This window comes from Pogoniulus pusillus, chromosome 27 (assembly GCF_015220805.1).
Source record: "Pogoniulus pusillus isolate bPogPus1 chromosome 27, bPogPus1.pri, whole genome shotgun sequence".
Taxonomy (NCBI): Eukaryota; Metazoa; Chordata; class Aves; order Piciformes; family Lybiidae; genus Pogoniulus; species Pogoniulus pusillus.
In genome coordinates, this window is record NC_087290.1 from 18,380,474 (window position 1) to 18,398,249 (window position 17,776).

The 17,776-nt window shown below is 50.6% G+C and overlaps 1 protein-coding gene across 2 annotated transcripts in view; it reads left to right on the plus strand.

The window, feature by feature from the left end:
- The first annotated feature begins 4,371 nt into the window (after nucleotides 1-4,371).
- LGR5 (leucine rich repeat containing G protein-coupled receptor 5) overlaps nucleotides 4,372-17,776 on the plus strand; it is a 67,234-nt gene continuing 53,829 nt past the window's right edge. For both annotated transcript variants that reach the window (XM_064165929.1, XM_064165930.1), the window contains exon 1: nucleotides 4,372-4,708. In XM_064165929.1, coding sequence (XP_064021999.1) covers nucleotides 4,491-4,708 — 218 coding nt within the window. In that variant the 5' untranslated portion in view covers nucleotides 4,372-4,490. The remainder of the gene's footprint in view (nucleotides 4,709-17,776) is intronic.

Below are 17,776 nucleotides of genomic sequence, written 5' to 3' on the forward strand. Positions count from 1 at the left end.
TTGCTCCAGGCCTCAGGCACTTCCCTTGTTCAAAAACGATGGAGTGGCTTAGCAACAACCTTAGCTGCATCTAGCTTATTTCCACACCTTCACTCTAACACATGGGTATCACTTCCTAAACCTAGACTTAATGATCAGCTTTCATTCCCTCTGAACAAACATTTCCCCCCCTCGTTTCTTTTCCCAGGAGCCTAGCTATTAAAATCTGCCTGGCTAATCCTGTCTTTTCCTCTGTTGCACTGTTCCACTGTTGTTGTTATCAGATATTTTCAGACAAAAGATACCTGTCAGCATTTGTTTCAGAATTATATGGCTAAGTGAAGTGTCACTGAGTGAGTTACAACAGCAATAACACCGCTGCTTTTCTGCCTTTGTCCCTTCCTTTCATCAGCAACGTGACTACTGAAGCACATTTTGAGTGAACCCAAGTAAATCCTCCCTGCCAAATGTTTCATCTTGGTCCTGCCACTGTGCCAGCTGCAGAACTGTTGAGTGCAGCTAGGTGGAAGTGTGCCAGTCAAAAGAATGGGTGTAAGAAGATGATCTGTCAAGATGCATGGCACATCAATAGCATGAAAACCTGAACAAAAGCAGGCTGGTGTCACAGGACCCATAACACTACTGTGACTGATGAGCTGTAGCAGTCTGCTAAACTGAGCCAGGGTAATTGAAGCTCTTGTATTTGGCTTTGCTACCAGGAGTGACTCCATCCTAAGCATCCTGCACTGCAGGCACCAGCGTTTATCGCTCTGCAGAGGAGAAATGGTGGTGTTAGCCTTGGTCTGAAGAACATGGCATGCGTTAATGAAGTGATGGAAATCACAGAATCAGAGAGTCAGCCAGGTTGGAAGAGAGCTCCAAGCTCATCCAGCCCAACCTAACACCCAGCCCTGGCCAATCAACCAGACCATGGCACTAAGTGCCCCAGCCAGGCTTGGCTTCAACACCTCCAGGCACAGCCACTCCACTACCTCCCTGGGCAGTCCATTCCAATGCCAATCACTCTCTCTGACAACAACTTTCTCCTAACATCCAACCTAGACCTCCCCTGGCACAACTTGAGGCCGTGCTCCCTTCTTCTGTTGCTGGCTGCCTGGCAGAAGAGCCCAACCTCAGATGGCTACAGCCTCCCTGCAGGCAGCTGCAGACAGCAATGAGCTCTGCCCTGAGCCTCCTCTGCTGCAGGCTGCACCCCCCCAGCTCCCTCAGCCTCTCCTCACAGGGCTGTGCTCCAGGCCCCTCCCCAGCCTTGCTGCCCTTCTCCAAACACCTTCCAGCACCTCAAGGTCTCTCCTGAATGGAGGAGCCCAGAACTGGACACAGCACTCCAGGTGTGGCCTGAGCAGTGCTGAGCACAGGGGCAGAAGAACCTCCCTTGTCCTGCTGCCCACACTGCTCCTGAGCCAGCCCAGGATGGCATTGGCTCTGCTGCCCACCTGGGCACTGCTGCCTCCTCTTCAGCTCCTCTCTCCCAGCACCCCCAGCTCCCTCTCTGCCTGGCTGCTCTCAGCCACTCTGTCTCCAGCCTGTAGTGCTGCTTAGGGTTGTTGTGGCCAAAGTGTAGAACCCTGCACTTGGCTTTGTTTGACCTCATCCTACTGGCCTGGCAGATTCCAGACAAAGCTCTGCCATGCTGTAAGCAATGCTCCAAAGGATGCCTGTCAAACACGTGTCTGCTGGGCCTTTTTGACAGGTGAATTGGTGTGCTCTTTGTGTGCTAACAATATTCAACACAGCACAGCCTTTTGTTTGTTTGCATGCAGCATTCCATGAAGATGTCTTTCACACTGATAAACCTCAAGCTGGAGGCTTGCCACATTATCCATCTCGTTGGGGAGACAGGGCTGGGCTTTTTTTAGCCTGAGCATCAGGAAGACAGGAAGAGCTTGGAGAGAGCATTCTGCTGAGGCCCCGGAGGGCTTTGCTTCCTACCCTGATGAAAGTGGAAGACCAAAGAGCACTGATGGCTGCACCATCGATGTCACCAGGAGGACATTGTGCTGAGATGTCAGGATTTGCAGGAAGTCTTGCAGTCCCAATGGCCCTTAGAGCACTGACGGCACCGCTTGGAGCAGTAACTGCACCTCCCAGACACATTACCAAGCTGACAGATGTTTTTCCTTTTCTCTTTATGGAAAACCAGAGACCTATGAGAGACATGAAAAGGAAGGAACTGTACAGTTTTATTTAACTGTACAAAGGTAGGGATTATCCATATCCATTCCTATCAAATCCTTTTATTCTTCAAGCTGTTTCTGGTTCAAAACCAAAACAACTCTGAGTAAAATGGAATACATTACAGCACATGAAATGTTTCAAAGCAAGTCCCCTAGCTGAACAAATGCATTCCTGCAAAATCAACAAGGCTTTTACAGCACAAGCTGATAAATCCTCAACAGAAAGTGAACAAAGAGTATACACTTTGCTTTCTAGAGCAAACAAAGTATGTGTGCAATAGCCTCAGGTTATATAAATACTATTTCACTACAGTTATTTCTTACTTGTTAACCTCAACAATCAGAGAGATTCTGATTCCTTTTGGCAGCCCAGGTTAAGGACTCTAATATTACACTGTGCAGATGTCACCCTAGAGCAAAGTGTTCACAGCTTCTCAAACCATTAGCATGCACCTAGACAGCACAGCACGAAACTTCTGACCAAACATCAAAGTCAATTGCAAAAGTATTGCTGCTGTGTGGTGATGAGGGTGACAGGGCACTGGAACAGGCTGTCCAGCTTCTCTAGAGATGCTCACATCTGCTTCCTAGAGATACTGAACCTGCTGCTCTAGAGGTACATCTGCTTCTCTGGAGATGCTCAGATATGCTTCTCTAGAGATGCTCACATCTGCTTCCTAGAGATACTGAACCTGCTGCTCTAGAGGTACATCTACTTCTCTGGAGATGCTCAGATCTGCTTCTCTAGAGATGCTCGGATCTGCTTCTCTAGAGATGCTCACATCTGCTTCTCTAGAGATACATCTGCTTCCTAGAGATACTGAGTCTGCTTCTCTAGAGATACTCACATCTGCTTCTCTAGAGATGCTCAGATCTGCTTCTCTAGAGATGCTCACATCTGCTTCCTAGACATGCTCAGATTTGCTTCTCTAGAGATGCTCACATCTGCTTCACTAGAGATACTCACAACCCACCTGGACATGGTCCTGGGCAACCAGCCCTAGATGGACCTGCTTTAGTAGAGAGGTTGGACTAGATGATTTCCAGAGGCCCTTCCAACCCCTACCATTCTGTGATTCTGTGATACAAGACATAGGTAGAATCATAGAGTCATAGAAACATAGAATCAACCAGGTTGGAAGAGACCTCCAAGATCACTCAGTCCAACCTATCACCCAGGTAAGAGTGTCAGAGGTGTTAGGACAAGAAGTCTCCTGGACAGATATCATAGAATGGTTTGGGTTGGAAGGGACCTCCAAAGGTCATCTAGTCCAAGCCCCACTGCAGTCAGCAGGGACATCCTCCACTAGATCAGGTTGCTCGTAGCCCTGGTGAGCCTTACCTTGAATATCTCCAGGGATGGGGCCTCAACTACCTGCCTGGGCAACCTGTTGCACTGTTCCAGCACCTTCGTGCTCAGGTCTAGAGCTTGTGGTCACTTTTGTCTGCACTGAAAACTTCACTGGGGTAGGGGGGAAATAAATATTAAACCAGGCTGACATCCTGACCCTTCCCTCACCAACGGCTTGAGCGTACTCAGTGACAGAAGAGCAGCATGCAGGCCACTTTCTGCACAGCCTGAGGAAGGGAAATCTCTGACAAGAAGCTGGGTGAGGGACAGCTCCACAGCTTTCATCGGCACCGTTCGCATCCCTTGGCAGCCGCAGGCCCCCTTCAGAAAACCTGCTGCCTGCTGTCGAGGCTGGGGTTTAACCGGACGGTTACAGGGCATGAGAGCGCGTCCCTGCCTCCGGGCATTGCTCCACCCGCAGTTGAGGCCGTTCGGCGACAAGAGGGCTCCATGAGTGCGACAAAGGGGCCTGGGCGAGACCTCCCTTCCAGCCCAAAGCAGCAACCAAGCCTTGGCCCCACCACCCAAGAGCCCCCCTCCCTAGCCCACAGCGCGCCCCTGCCCTGGTGCAGATCCGCGTCCTGGAGAGCAGACCCCCGCCGTGCGGCGAGCCCCGGGGCGCGGCGGGCGCGGCGAAGCGGAGCAGAAGGAGGGGGGAAGAAAGGGGTTCCCCCCGCCTCCCGCCGGGCCCGCGGCCGCCCCCGCCCGCTGGTACGGCGGCGCGGGCAGGGCTGAGCCCTGCGCCACGGCGGGCAAGGCTGGGGCGGCGTCAGCGGGCGCGCAGTGCCGGCTCCAGGGCTTTAAAGCAGCCTGTAAGCTGAGATGCTACCGCAGACAGCGGCGCGGCGGCGGCGGCCGGAGCAGCAGCTCCCCGAGTCCGCACGGGCGCCTGTCTTTCGAACCCGCCGCGCCGCAGGGCATGAGAGAGGCTGCCACACAGCTCTAAGTCCCCCCCGGTCCCCATGGCGACGTTTCGCGCTGCCCGCGCTTTCCTCTTCCTCGTCCTCCTCTTCCTCTGCCTGCCGGGGCTGCGGCGAGGGGCGCGGGGCGGCGGGCAGCGCCCGCGGGGCTGCCCAGCGCCGTGCCGCTGCGAGCAGGAGGGCATGCTCGTCCGCGCTGACTGCTCCGACCTGGGGCTCACGGCCGTGCCCGCCAACCTCAGCGTCTTCACCTCCTACCTGTAAGTGTGGGCAGCCCGCGCCGGCGGGCCGGGGAGCGGGGGGATATCGGCGGGCGCCTCGGTGCCGGCATCGGCGGGGCGGCCCCCGGCCGTGTGACAGGAGCCCATGAGTTGCCCTTTTGAAAACAGCCGCCTTCAAATAAGTTTCTAATCGCTTTTTAATCAGCGGGCGAGTCGCAAAGCGTTTGTAGGTATCTGGCTATCTGCGTGCCAGGTCCGGCGCCTGGAGGATGGCTGTGTGATGTGCCCCGTAGAGGGTAATTAAAAGCGATTGCAACGGCAGAAACTCGATTCCATCTGCAGGGACGTTATCTTCCACCTTTGCTTCCCGGGATAGAGCTTTGAACTGCGGTTGCTGCTGATTTAATCTTTTAACAGCTCCCGCCTCGGCTTGAGGAGAGGCGAATAATAAAGCAGCCTCCCAGGAGGCAGGCAGCGCTCGGGGACCAGCGGCGTGCCCGGCGCTGCCGCCGCGGCGGGCAGGTGCTTGTGCCCGGGACCGGGTTGGCGCACTCGATCCTGCTGGAGCCCTGCCTCTGCCGCAAGGAACCCTCCTTATCGAGCATCCCCGCCGGCCCGGGCCGTGGTGCTGGCGATCTCCTGCATCTCTGGCTCGCTGAATTACAGCCTATAGGGACCGGGACGGGGAGAACGGATAAATTACTAACACACACACAGAAAAAAAACCCTAACGCTCAAAACTGCGGGGAAGCTTTTTCTTTGTTGCCTTCTTCTTGACGGGATCGTTGCCCTTCAGTCTTTCTTGGCTTTGTGCGTTGAAAGCGTTGATGCACAGAAAGTGCTCATCGAGTGCCCTCCTGAATGATTTCATCTTGTGCTTGCATGTCCGGTAGCATTTTTAATTGAGTGCTTATCCAGTGTGTTCATGTCTTGAATGTGTTTGTCCATCAGTGTATTTTTGACGTGCTGTTGACATGCTTGCTGCCATGGTTACTGTAAAGATGCTTGTGTAGTACTGTGTGTTTGGGGCTGCGAGGTGATCATTCTGAACTCACTTTTGTTATACTGGACTTCAAAGGACATAAAACACACATTGCATCCCAGAAAGTAGATGGAACCGGACCAGGAATGGCCTTTCAAAGAGAATTATGAGCACGATAACATCAGCAAGGTAGAAATTAATTGCAAGCAATAAAATCTAATTAATGTGTTAGGAGAAAGCTTAGTTTAGTGAAAATAGCATCGGTTTAGAAAGAGGAGGTACAGCTGAAAGTCTTCTCTAAAATACTGTGCGTGTAAATGCTGTTCTGAATGTCATCTCAATAAAATCAGTTTTATTTTACCATAAACATTTCAAAGTCAAAGCTAGAAGTGATGCTGAGAGGTAGGACACAGTGGCAAACTGCGCCGGGGCAGGTTCAGGCTGGATGTTAAGAAGTTCTTCATGGGAAGAGTGATTGGCATTGGAATGGGCTGCCCGGGAAGGTGGTGGAGTCCTCATCAGTCGAGGTGTTTAAGAAGAGGCTGAATGAGGCTCTTAGTGCCACGGGTTAGTTATTTAGAAAGGTTAGGTGACAACTTGGACTCGATGATCTCAGAGGTCTTTTCCAACCTGCTTAATTCTGCGATTCTGTGAATGACCACTAAAAGTAGAGTAAGATTTTGGCTATGTGAAAAAAGATACAGTCTTTAAGGCACATGCAAAGTGCTGCTGGTTCAAAAGGTCCAGACTTGGGGCATACACAAGACAATGTTTTCTGTTTTCTGCTGCTTAAATAGTCTTAAGCAGGAGAGATAATGAAGGTATAAAGGCATACTTCAGCTTTCCAGAGCCAGTGTCAAGAAGGAAATGCCCTAAACTCTCGGTTACTTGGAGGAACGCTAAAGCCAGAAAACCAAAAGAACATAAATAAGCTTGATGCTGTAGAAATACACCACTGTGGTCTCCTGCTGTTGAAGAGATGTACACCTCCAGTACCCTGACTGCTCAGGGCGACTGTGGTCCGGCACAAACTTTCGCTTTTAGATCCTCTTGTCCTTCAGCAGGGGAATGTCTTTATCCGACCGAGAGTTCCGTGCTGCTCAGTAGCGCACACTCTGCAGTGAAAAATCACCACTGTGGGATAGGCAGACTTCTAAAATGTCCAAGGCTGCCTACAGGCAGTAAAACAGCATGAAAGATGGGCTCAGACACATAGGCAGCTACACTTAACCCTTTTCCAACTTTACCAGGCTGTTCTCCTTGCCTTGATGAATTGTTGCCTAATTATGCAGAGTTGAAGCTCCTGCCTGCCTTCCCTAAAGAAATGTCAAGCCGCATTGTCCGTAGATGGCTAAGCAATGGCAAATTGCTTGTTACAGAGATGCTTGCCTGCCTGAGCTTAGTGGTGGCAACCACATGCTTCTTGATCTCTTTTGCTGTTTCTTTGTGTCTTCTTTTTTTTTTTTCCTTTCCAGCAGAAAACCAGAGATGTCCTTTTGCACTGTGACAATTTATACTTCGCATCAAAGCGGGAGATAAAGCTCTATACTGACATCAACTCTCTTTAAAGCAGAAGAATACTCCCCCACATCTTCTCTAGTCAGTTCTGTTCTGGCAGACATACCTGACCAAAAATGGTCTGTTGGTACTACTTTATATTAAGTTTGGGCTTTAGAAAATTTGGGTTTGGTTTCCCCCTCCCCCCTCCCCCTTTTTTTCTGTCATTTTTATCTTACTTCTTTATTTCACATAGGCAGAGGGGAAAAATCCCCACCCAACCCCCTAAATGTTTTCTGATTTGCACTGGAAATTGTGAAAAGTTGAAATGCTGAGGGCATTAAAGTTTGCTTTATGTTGGGACAAATGCGTTCAGAGCATGATATATTATGTTGACTGAACTGCTCATGGCTTTTATGGCAGTGCTCTCACAGCAGAGCTAAATGTAATCTGCAGATGGACCTGCTACACATTTCCCCCTTCATATTTATCTTCCCAGGCAGCAATTCTTGCTTCCCATCAAAAAATAGAATATCTCTTTTTGTCTCTGATGAAGTGTCAGCTGCCTTGAACTGGTAGGCGTTTTAAGAGCAGATGAGGAGATTCCAGGAGTTTCTTTCCATTCCTTTATCTGCATTTGCTTTTTAGGCTAAGCGATGTACTTGGTGTATTTAATAGTAGATGTGGATTCCGTGTGCAGCACTCAGTCTCTGTTTCAAATTAAGAACGTGGCTCTTCCCTATCAGTGCACAGTGAAAAGAAGAAGCCAGGTTCTGCAGGTCTGCTGCGCTTGGGACCCCAATTAATTATCAAACCAAGCCTGTGCTTTAGTGAAATATTGCTACCACTTACTGTGGTGTGAAAACTGAGGCAAGGAAGAGCTTGCTCAGAGCTAAAGTTTATGACAAACACAGTCATTAGAATCATAGAATCAGTCAGGGTTGGAAGGGACCACAAGGATCAGCCACTTTGCTATGGCCAGGGACACCCTACCCTAGAGCAGGCTGCCCACAGCCTCATCCAGCCTGGCCTTAAACACCTCCAGCCATGGGGCCTCAGCCACCTCCGTGGGCAACCCATTCCAGCCTCTCACCACTCTCATGCTCAACAACTTCCTCCTCATGTCCAGTCTAAATCTCCCCACCTCCAGCTTTGCTCCATTCCCCCCAGTCCTGTCACTCCCTGATAGCCTAAAAACTCCCTCCCCAGCTTTTTTTTGTAGCCCCCCTTCAGATGCTGGAAGGCCACAATAAGGTCCCGTCGGAGCCTCTTTACCCTCGCTCCGTTGTTCAACCCCAGGCTTACCTTGCTTCTAAATATAATTACTCATTAAAAATCAGTGTGAAATCAAGGTGATTTAGAACAATGAGTATACTATAAAAAATAAATTAAAATCTCTGGTTTATGTCATAGAATCAACCAGGTTGGAAGAGACCCCCCAAGATTATCCAGTCCAACCTATCCCCCAGCCTTATCCAGTCAACCAGACCATGGCACCAAGTGCCTTATCCAGGCTTTGCTTCAACACCTCCAGGCACGGTGACTCCACCACCTCCCTGGGCAGCCCATTCCAATGGCAAATCACTCTCTCTGTGAAGACAATGTCCAAGAGAGCTCTTAAAAGACTTTGAGGGTCTCTGTTACGTGCCTGGATAGCACAGAAAAGTAAATCTGTAATAAATGCCAGGGCTGTCAGACATTTCACATGCTATATTCTTTATGATCAAAACCTCTCACTGATAGACTTAGTGGAATATGTGAAGTGAAATATGAAGCAGAATGTTTTCCTAATGTATACCATCCTAGATTGACACAGGCTTGTATAAATACCATAGCATCTGGTGTGTTGCCTTTTACATTATAGTTTACTTAATGAATTATGTGTCAGTGCTTAGGGAGATGCATGTTACTTGCATTAAGAAAAGAAAAAGAAAGCTTCATTTGGAGTACATGGCAGATATGAATAGAAACACTTGGGACAAATCTGATTCATAGCATTTTTTTTTTGCTCAAACTCTGTAGGGCATCTGAAAGTGTTTAATATTGCTGAGAAAAACAGCAGCAACAACAAAAAAAGAACATAGGAGAATAAAATTCTTTACTTTGTGGATATTAAAAAAGGGTTTTCCCAGAAATTCACTACACTTTTGAAATTAAAAGGGTAGTTGGGTTAGAATCACAGAATCAAGCAGGTTGGAAGAGACCTCCAAGCTCACCCAGCCCAACCTAGCACCCAGCTCTAGCCAATGAACCAGACCATGGCACTAAGTACCTCACCCAGGCTTGGCTTCAACACCTCCAGGGACAGAGACTCCACCACCTCCCTGGGCAGCCCATTCCAATGCCAATCACTCTCTCTGACAACAACTTCCTCCTAACATCCAGCCTAGACCTGCCCTGGCACAACTTCAGACTGTGTCCCCTTGTTCTGTTGCTGGCTGCCTGGCAGCAGAGCCCAACCCCACCTGGCTACAGCCTCCCTGCAGGCAGCTGCAGGCAGCAATGAGCTCTGCCCTGAGCCTCCTCTGCTGCAGGCTGCACACCCCCAGCTCCCTCAGCCTCTCCTCACAGGGCTGTGCTCCAGGCCCCTCAGCAGCTTCATCACCCTTCTCTGGACACCTTTGAATGTCTCAGCATCTCTCTTGAATGGAGGAGCCCAGAACTGGACACAGCACTCAACCTGAGTCCCCAGGAGGGGCTTCCAACCGCCCCTTCACCTTCCCCCTACCCCTCTCAACCGTACCCCAGTCCCAGGGAAGAGTGGAGGTTCGGCCAAGGGGGTTAAGAAACAAAGTGGATTAATTAAAGAAACGGAGGGTGGGGTTAGAAGGGAGATGCAGCTCCAAGCTCACCAGCAGCAGAAGCACCTTATCTATGTTTTGATTCTTGTTTTTATACCTCTCAGCAAGCCTATGAGCGAAGTAGACGTCAGCCTTGTTTTCCTTTCCCAGCCTATGATCTAGTTGTTGTCACAAAGCGTTCTAGCTGGGCTCAAAGCAGCGCAGGAGGCGCCTTGGGCTCGGTTTGGTATCTGAAGCGCGCAGGACAATCGGCTGGGCAGAGGCAGGCTGACTCCAGCTGCGAACGCGTGCACTGGGCTGACCCTCCCAGCCAGCATGCCAGCAGAGATTAGACTTTTCCTCAAGCAGCCCCTTGTTAAGGCAGGCTTTTCTCCTGTGCCCTTGGTCTTTCGAGCATTCCCAACTGCTGCCGGTTTTGCAGCGGTCCAGGTCGTTTGCTTTTGCTCTGCCTGTTGGCCGAGCCGATGCTTCGTCTGCCGCTGGCTTTGTCCTCTCCGGGTGATTTAAACGGCCCTGGTCGATGCAGTTTACGGTGGCTTCCCCTGCCTTACTTCCTCGAACCCGGCAGCAGACCTGATTCTTTTCCCTGCAAAAACCGTGGTCAATAAGGTGCGAGGAGACTGTCTGGGGGCAGAGCACGGTGTGGTGCTTTTGAGCACCGAAACAGCTTCAGGCTTGGGTCTGGAGCAAGCAGCCCCAGCGTCTTCAAACAGAACGAGGTGTGATCAAAGCGTGCTGGCTCCCCTGAGATTCAGCAGCTCGTGTGGCAAACCCTCCTGCTCTGTGCATGCCCTTTGCTGAGCAGACCTGAGAAACTTCTCTCCTATATTACTGACCAAATGTGGGAATTGTAATGCCTGCAAAAAAGAGAGAAGTGCAGCTAGGGAGGAGCAGAGCCTGGACTGATGTTAGTGTCGCTTGTCGAAGGAGTGCTACCCTCTTCTCTCTTTTGGAAGCAAGGCTGAAAGGAAAACTGAGCAAAATTATGACCCCAAGCATCTTTGGCTGTATATAGAATCATAGAATCAGTAAGGGCTGGAAGGGACCACAGGGATCAGCCAGTTCCAACCCCCCTGCCATGGCCAGGGACATCTCACTCTAGATCAAACTGCCTACAGCCTCATCCAGCCTGGCCTTAAACATCTCCTGGGATGAGGCTTCCACCATCTCCCTGGACAACCCATCCCAGGCTCTCAGCACCCTCATGCTGAGCCTTGAGGTTCACATGGAACCTGCTATGCCTCAACTTCCACCCATTGCCCCTCGTCCCATCACTGGGTGTCACCAAGAAGAGGCTGGCTCCATCCTCCTGGCACTCACCCCTCGCATATTTATAAACACAGATGAGGTCAGTGCATGGAGGTGGGTTTGGAAAGTCTCCAGGGGAGGAGACTCCACAACCTCTTTGGGCAGCCTGTTCTAGGGCTCCCTCACCCTCACTGTAAAGAAGTTTCTCCTCAGGCTGATGTTACCAAACAGAAGCATTAAGTATGCAACTAATGCAGAAGTGTTTGCTGGATTTGGACTTAAGTTGTATAGGGTTAATGTATAGCTTAAGTTGTATAGGGTTAATGTATAAACATAACCCCTTCAGTGTTAGATTTATGTGTGCTTGTGTCCCATAATTTCCCGTGAAAGGATCACAACAATTTGATGCTGGTATTTTTGAAAGGGAGGTGGGAGATGTAAAAGTAAAGCTGATGATCAGTACTGACTGCATCTCTGTTTTTCTCAGTTAGCTCCTTGGGTTTGGGGGTGTTTGTTTGGTTTTCTCTTAGCTCCTTTATCAAACACTCCAGACTGCCCTGCTTGAGGATGGAATAGTTGCAGCACTGGCATTACACAGGAATAAAGCTCTCCTATCCCTTGTTTCTGCAGCAGTAGGCACCTGACAGTGCCACTTACACCATGCCTTCTTCCTCCTGTGATAATGCAAATGCTAGTGCAAGTGAGGGAGAGAACAGATGTGAGGTGATGTCAGCATGAAGGGAAGTGCAACTACACTGATTTGGCATTCCCTGAGTTTGTGAATGAGTCTTGGCTTGCCCTGAGGGGAGAAGTAGGTCACAGCTGGCAAAAGAAGCAAGTGAGATAAGGCAAAGCTCTCTCTCACCCACCACTGGGAGTTCTGAACCACCTTAATGAGTAATTTGCCTTTGGGTTTTTTATCCCTGGATCAGTTTGGCATGGATGCTGCCTCAGAAATGGGATCTTTCTCCTGCTGATCTCACACACGAGATTGCAGTTGTGTTTGTGCAGACCAAGTTGTTTAGTGTCCAAAAGTGAGATTCATCCTTATGAAGCATAAAAGCCAACATTTCTTAACCTCTCTGGTTCACAGAGATTGCCATTTTGTAAGCATGAGGAAAGGGGCAGGAACTGCTTCTAGGCAGTACAGTCCCGATCCTGGGATTGGGATATATCTGTACCTGGCCTTCAGCTAAGAAGACCTTTGAGTTCTGCTGCTGGGTATAGCAATGAAGTAGTTCACAAGTTTAAGGAACCCATGCAGCTGTTTTGTGGCCTTGCTGTGTGTGTTGTGGCTGAAGCATCTGCCTACATCACAGTCTCCCTGATTTGGTAGTGCCTGGTAAATGCTGGAGTAAAAGTACTTAATGAGGTGCAAATTAGGAGCATGACGTGGCAAAACAAGGTGCAATCCCAAAGGATTCATGCGTGGCCTGTCTTGCAGTTTTGCCCTGGGCTGTCTACGTGGGCTGAATTCTATGACATAAAAGACTGTTTCTGGAACAAGTAAAGTCTCTGCAGGCATCTGAAAGCAATATTGGACCTGCTGACAAGAAAGCAGAGGATCCATGCACTTGGTGCAGCATGAAAGTATTGCCTGTGCTGATGCTGAAGTTGTACAAAGTTGGAAGAAGGCCAAAAGAAGTGCAGTTCCAACCCTGTGACCCAGCAAGGGTCTCAGGGAGTTAAATTCCAGTCCCATGTAAAGCCCTACTGCATACTGACGTCAGCCTGCAGCAGGCACATGCAGCTGCAGGAGGCTGAACAGAAAAGCAAAGTGCATTGTGAAGAAAGAGCTGGCAGGTACCTTGGGGACCCCTCTGTACCCATGCCATGGAGCAGTGAGATCACAGAGGCACAGAATGGAAGTGACCTCTGAAAGCTCATCCAGTCCAACTCCCTCTGCACTCAGCAGGGACATCCTCAGCTAGATCAGGTTGCTCACAGCCCTCTCCAGCCTCACCTTCAATATCTCCAGGAATGGGGCCTCAACCACCTCCCTGGACAACCTGTTGCAGTGTTCCTCCACCCTCATGCTGCAGAACCTGTTCCTAACATCCAATCTCAGTCTGCTCTGCTCTACTTTGAAGCCATTGCCCTCATCCTGTCCCTGCAGCCCTTTGCAAACAGTCTCTCTGCAGCCTTCTTGTAGCCCCTTCAGGTACTGACAGGCTGCTATGAGGTCTGCTTGGAGTCTCCTCTTCTCCAGGCTGAACACCCCCAGCTCCCTCAGCCTGACTTCGTAGCAGAGCTGCTCCAACCTCCTGATCATTTTCGTGGCCTCCTCTGGACCTGCTCCATCAGCTCCATGTCCTTCCTGTATTGAGGGCTCCAGAGCTGGATGCAGCACTGCAGGTGAGGTCTCAGGCTCAGTGTGGCTCTCTGAGAATCACAGAATCAAACAGGTTGGAAGAGAGCTCCAAGCTCATCCAGACCAACCTAGCACCCAGCCCTGGCCAACCAACCAGACCATGGCACTAAGTGCCCCAGCCAGGCTTGGCTTCCACACCTCCAGGGACTGTGACTCCACCACCTCCCTGGGCAGCCCATTCCAATGCCAATCACTCTCTCTGACAACAACTTCCTCCTAACATCCAGCATAGACCTGCCCTGGCACAACTTGAGGCTGTGCTCTCTTCTTCTGTTGCTGCTTGCCTGGAGAAGAGCCCAACCCCACCTGGCTACAGCCTCCCTGCAGGGAGCTGCAGACAGCAATGAGCTCTGCCCTGAGCCTCCTCTTCTGCAGACTGCACACGCCAGCTCCCTCAGCCTCTCCTCATAGGGTTTGTGTTCCAGACCCCTCAGCAGCTTTGTCACCCTTCTCTGCACACATTCCCCAGCCCTCAGATATTTAGATCCATATGAAGATGTGCAGGTGAGTGGCAGGAGGCTGGAGCCAGGCTCTGCTGGGTGGTGCCCAGTGCCAGCACAAGGGGCAATGGGTGGCAGCTGAGGCATAGAAAGTTTCATTTAAACATGAGCAGGATTTTTTTCCCTGTGAGGGTGACAGGAGCCTGGCACAGGCTGCCCAGGGGGGTTATGGAGACTCCTTCTCTGGAGCTATTGCAGAACTGCCTGGATGTGTTGCTGTGTGATCTGCTGTAGGTGATGCTGCTGTGGCAGGGGTTGGAGTGGATGAGCTGTGGAGGTCCCTTCCAGCCCCTGACGCTCTGTGATTCTGTGATTGCTCAGATCCCCTCTCAGCCTTCTCCTCTGCAGACTAAGCAGCCCCAGGGCTCTGTCTCTCCTCCCCAGGCAGTGCTCCAGTCAATTCAGCATCCTTGTAGCCCTGTGTTGGACTCTCAGTCCTTCCTGAACTGGGGATCCCAGAACTGGATGCAATATTCCAGGTGGGGCCTGACTAGGACAAAGTAGAGGGGGAGGAGAACCTCCCTTACTCTGCCTGGCTCGTGTCAGGATGTAGACCCTGGCAGGACAGGGAGCTGTGCTGAGCTGCAGAGGCTCCCCAGCAGTTTTCTTTCCTATTTCAGCCTTTTTGTTGTCATGCTCGATAGCAGTCAGTGAAAAGAGCAAGAGATTACTCTTTTTTTGGAGGATGCTCACAGAGCACTGTGAGCCCTTCACTCCATTTGTCTTGGAAAGAGCTGTCACAGCAAATAGAGCTATCAAAATCACATTTCTGGGCAGATTGGAGCCTCAGCTGTGCTGCCCTGCTCAGTCTGTGAAGAATCCTGTAAACCTGAAGCCAGATGTGGTCTGTTTTCTGCATTCATCATCAATCACGACTGCAGCATCTCACAGCTGTGCTCCTGCCTCTGTGACCATAGGGCAGGCAGTGCTGTAAGAGCATCAGATTTCACAGGCAGTTTGCAGTCGCCAGAGTCACTGCGAGGTGGTGTTCGCAGAGGCTCTCAGTGAGGAGTGCATCAGAGAATCACTCTGTGCCTGCTAGAGAATAAATGTGTGCATTAGAGAATAAATCTGATGAGGAGAGACTGAGGGAGCTGGGGATGGGCAGTGTGAAACAGAGGAGGCTGAGGGCAGAGCTCATGGCTGGCTGCAGCTACCTGAAGGGACACTGTGGAGAGGCTGCTGCTGGGCTCTGCTCACAGGGGATTGCAGACAGAACAAGGGGGAATGGCCTCAAGCTGAGGCTGGGCAGGTTCACATTGGACATTAGGACAAAGTTTTTTACAGAGAGAGTGGTGAGGGAGTGGAATGAGCTGCCCAGGGAGGTGGTGGAGTCCCCCAGCCTGGCTGTGTTTCAGGGGGGTTTGGCTGTGGTGCTTGGGGCTCTGGTTTAAGGTGAATCTTGCAGAGTAGGGTTCTAGGTTGGGCTTGGTGCTCCTGAGGGGCTTTGCCAGCCTGCATGGTGCTGTGACTCTCTCAACATGTTGCTAGTTTAAACTCTTCTGATAAGGGATTGTGAAAACCAATTATGACTCAATTTGGTTCTTAGTGAAGCTAGAACTGAATCACAGAATTAACCAGGCTGGAAAAGACCTTTGAGATCATTGAGTCCAACCTATCACCTAACCCTTCTAATTAACTAAACCATAGCCCTCTGAAACGCCTTTTAATGACATGGATTGAGCTCCTGCTGTGTTACAGTTAGGTTTATTGTAAAGAGCTCTGTCGGGTCAGGGAGAGTCTAATCTATGGGGAATTACTTTTTATCCAAACCTCACTGTATGTTGAGTACACAAACAGATTGGGTGTTCATATTTGGCAAATGAATAATTACCTGAGTACACAATAACAGTAATTAGTTGTAAATGACGTTCATTAGTGGTTTGGATTATCTCGGGCTGGAGAGCTTCTGTGGAGTGTTCACAGCCTTTACAAGGCAGCATTAAGGCAATGCTTCAATAAATGCCTGCTCGTCAAGATTAGACCCATGGAAATCAGTGCTCTGTGTAGCACCGTGTGGCAATATGAGCCGGGCTAGTGGGTGGATGTCTTCTTATCCACAGCAGAATTATGTCAGAAAGACATCAGCCCTGCCTGGTGAGGAAAGGCTGAGAGCCCTGGGGCTGCTTAGGCTGCAGAGGAGAAGGCTGAGAGGGGATCTGAGCTATGTCCATCAAGAGCTGAGGGCTGGAGGTCAAGTGGAGGGGGCCAAGCTCTTTTGGGTGGTGCACAGCAATAAGCCAAGGAGCAATGGATACAAAGTGGGACAGAGAAGGTTTCAGCTCTACAAGAGGAGAAAATTCTTTAAAGTAATAATTACTTTAAAGAGCAGAGCAGGCTGTCCAGAGAGGTTGTGGAGTCTCCTCTGGAGCCTTTCCAACCCCACCTGAATGCATTCCTGTGTGGACTGCCCTGGGTGATTCTGCTTTGGCAGGGGGGTTGGACTGGATGATCTCTGGAGGTGCCTTCCAACCCTTAAGGTTCTGTGATTCCTTTTACCTCAGCATCCATCCCAGTAGGTATTGTAGCTCCTGTAAAAGCCTTTTATTCCCTACAAATAGTTTTTGTTTATTTATGATCACCTTGTTGACAGGGCTGTGTCTGGCTGCCAGACCTAGTGAAAACAATGAAGTGTTCTGATAGGCAAGATAAGAGTGAGGTTTACTGCTGGCATAAGACCATAAACTAGCTTTAGTTTGTGTTAAGCACTGGGAGAACAAATGTAGCATTGAGTAATAATATAAGACACAACACTGATGGGTAAAAAATTCAAGCTAAAGAAGTGAAAGTACATACTGAACCCTGCAATGATGTCTTCAAATGCCAGGAGTTTGAACAAGGCCAAGTGCAGGGTTCTGCACTTTGGTCACAACAACCCCAAGCAGCACTACAGGCTGGGGACAGAGTGGCTGAGAGCAGCCAGGCAGAGAGGGACCCAGGGGTGCTGGGAGAGAGGAGCTGAAGAGGAGGCAGCAGTGCCCAGGTGGGCAGCAGAGCCAATGGCATCCTGGGCTGGCTCAGGAGCAGTGTGGGCAGCAGGACAAGGGAGGTTCTTCTGCCCCTGTCCTCAGCACTGCTCAGGCCACCCCTTGAGTGCTGTGCCCAGTTCTGGGCTCCTCCATTCCAGAGAGATGTTGAGGTGCCGAAAAGTGTCCAGAGCAGGGCAGCAAGGCTGGTGAGGGGCCTGGAGTACAGCCCTGTGAGGAGAGGCTGAGGGAACTGGGGGTGTGCAGCCTGAGGAAGAGGAGGCTCAGGGCAGAGCTCATTGCTGCCTGCAGCTCCCTGCAGGGAGGCTGTAGCCAGGTGGGGTTGGGCTCTGCTGCCAGGCAGCCAGGGACAGAACAAGGGGACACAGCCTCAAGCTGTGCCAGGGCAGGTTCAGGCTGGATGTTGTTAGGAAGTTGTTGTCAGAGAGAGTGATTGGCATTGGAATGGACTGCCCAGGGAGGTGGTGGAATCTCTGTGGCTGGAGGTGTTGAAGCCAAGCCTGGCTGGGGCACTTAGTGCCATGGTCTGGTTGGTTGGTCAGGGTTGGGTGCTAGGTTGGCCTGGCTGAGCTTGGAGCTCTCTTCCAGCCTGCTTGACTCCATGAATCTAACATTATGAGGATTCACATCAAACACAGAGTGAGATGATAACTGTATTTTAAAACCTTCCTTCTGCTAACATCCCACTGCAGGCAAACACAACTGTTACAGACACCTCTGT